This window comes from Montipora capricornis, chromosome 4 (genome assembly GCF_036669925.1).
Source record: "Montipora capricornis isolate CH-2021 chromosome 4, ASM3666992v2, whole genome shotgun sequence".
Classification (NCBI taxonomy): Eukaryota; Metazoa; Cnidaria; class Anthozoa; order Scleractinia; family Acroporidae; genus Montipora; species Montipora capricornis.
Window position 1 is genome coordinate 14,566,777 of NC_090886.1, and position 2,500 is coordinate 14,569,276.

Sequence of the window (2,500 nt, forward strand, 5' to 3'; positions counted from 1 at the left end):
CCAATAGATGCACTCATTAATGTGACGTAACGGGTTATCATGGCAAGAGAAGAGCCATTTAAAAACTGCATTTTGATAAGCAATTATTGGTGTTTCATATGGAACCATAACATTGCCATTAAGTGTTGTAGAGTTAATCTTTCTGATAACACATTTCCTCCAAATTGTTGAAACCGGTCTGAGCCACCCAGCTTAAGAAAGATAAACAAAATACTAATTTGTAAGGTTTGCGTCCGCGGGAAAAACAAAAAAGTGCTTCGCAATCTGTTGATGAATCGATGCACTTGAAAGCTATTCTTAAACCTCCTGGCCGGTGATTGTAGTCACACTTGTCACACTTTTGTTGATTTTGCACTTGCTTCCGTTATCCTGTTTTAGAGATTACCAGTTCCCCATTCTAGAGAATTCCCCTTAAAGAATTTCCCCACTAGAGAATCCCCCGTTTTAGAGATTCCCCGTTTTAGGGATTCCCGCCTTTTAGAGATTCCTCGTTCCCCGTTACCATTTGTTAATTTTCCATTCCTCGTTTTAGAGGTAATACAGAAATATCTCATACCTGCTTGGCCGTGTAGAGTTTCGCGATTGGCGTGAGAACTCTCAGTACGTGTAACTCAATGTCCGACGCCTCATTACATTCTTGTTTGCCAAGCAGACGGCTAACTTCCATAGTAAGAAGAAAGGCGGCACGGGTCTCCACCTGAAAATGAATACCGGTATCCTCAGTTTTTGCCGTTGTCTCTTTCACTGCATAACATGGCAAGCAATCCCTTGGAGCTCGCACTATCGATTTTAAGTTATCTCCTTTTTATGCAAAAACCCAATTTGTTTATTTTTGCGAACTTCATGCAATGTCGAAATAACTGCGAGAAAATATTTATTAAAAACATTTAAGACGAAAATCTAAAAAAAAAACGAAAACGCTGAAACTACTACTATACGTTTCAACGCTATCCTGTTGTCAATATTAAGGAAACAAAAAAATAATTCTTCGAAACGCTTTGAAACTCAAGCGGAACAGGACCCCATCCGTGCTCAATTTCTCGCTTAACTTGTAACTTGATTTTCAGATACTCACTTTCTTTGCGGCCTTGACCGAAACAAAAGAAAGGCACAATTCCCGGATAGGTTGGGGCACAAATATGGCTGGCATTTCTTTGTTTGGGGCGCGCAAACATGGCGGCAATGACACAGAGAACCCTTAACCGTTGTTCTTCATTGACCTCTATCGTAATGGCGGCCAAATAAAAAAATTCCTTTGTTTTAATGTTAATAAGCCTTTCTAGTCTCGCTACGACGAGCAAATTTCAAAAGAATTTTTTGTTTCAAAATGACGGCTGTAGGTCTAATGAACATAAAGACACAAGAATATAAAAGCCATTTATGAAAGTGGTCTATAGTCTACGCAACAACCAACCGATGAAGAAGTCTAGTTGTTGAAGCAGTCATAGCCTGTTGCTTTTGGGCTTTTGAAGCAATAAACTGCGATCATTTTACATACCAACACAAAACTAACACAAGTGAAGTTATGATCCTTGCAGCTACGAACGCAATTTTTAGCAAATGCGTAGAGAAGCGTAAAAAATTCAGGACTTCAACGGCGTTTGAACCCGTGACCACGCTATACCGGTACCGACGCTCTAACCAGCTGAGCTATGGAGCCACTGACGCTGGCAGCTGGTCATTTGTAGGGTCTAATGTTCCAGTGATGAATTAATAAACGATGAAATGATATATGAAAAATTTTCAGGCTTCTCTTGGCAATTTCACATCCACAGTTCAATTTATGATTCATTTCATAAATCAATTCAGTCGTACAAAACTAACTGCCAGTTTCATTTATCGTAAAGGATTTTTAAAATCAGGCTACATAGCAATTATTATGAATCATACGACTTTATACCTCCATTCTGGCCAATGTTTGCATGTGGAGAGGATGGTCAATCAGCAGTTTTCCAAACACTGATCTTCTAAGACAATAATCCTGGGCCAGGGTCATGATCCTACATTTTGCAAGGATAGGCGGCAATGTCAAGATCTTTAAAGCTGGTGTCACGCAAGGCAACGGGTGCAAGTCACATCGACGGTTATGCTTGTTTCAGTAATGCGAAAAAACAATCAACTTTACTACTTGCCTGTTACATCATATAGCCTGAAAATGAGGCAATTAATGTAAGGCCCTCGTCCACTTATGCTTTTCTTGCGACAAAATTATTCTCACCTCCTCATAAATCCAGTTGCGGAAATGCTGTTGTGGAAGCGAGTTATTGTTAACATATCTGATATGCAGGAGATTCCACGGCCTTCTTCTGATACCTGATAAACATTTAATGGTTACAACAACTTGAATAAGATCATCTAGCTGAGAAAAGTCTGGAAGATCTCATTTTGATCTCACCTTACAAAATTAAGTAAGTAGACGCTCCGTGAGCGTAAATTGGGTTGTCTGTGGTACATGTTACCCAAAAACAGCGGGCACTAAGTTGGGTGATGTTGAAAGTGC

General features: G+C 39.8%; 1 protein-coding gene across 1 annotated transcript in view; it reads right to left on the minus strand.

Moving 5' to 3' along the window:
• The window catches only part of LOC138046141 (acyl-CoA dehydrogenase family member 11-like), a 34,547-nt gene that overhangs the window by 4,992 nt on the left and 27,055 nt on the right, over positions 1 to 2,500 (minus strand). Inside the window, exons 8-10 of the mRNA XM_068892820.1 lie at positions 2,219 to 2,313; positions 1,901 to 2,000; positions 557 to 697 (exon numbers count right to left, since the gene is read on the minus strand). Coding sequence (XP_068748921.1) covers positions 557 to 697; positions 1,901 to 2,000; positions 2,219 to 2,313 — 336 coding nt within the window. The remainder of the gene's footprint in view (positions 1 to 556; positions 698 to 1,900; positions 2,001 to 2,218; positions 2,314 to 2,500) is intronic.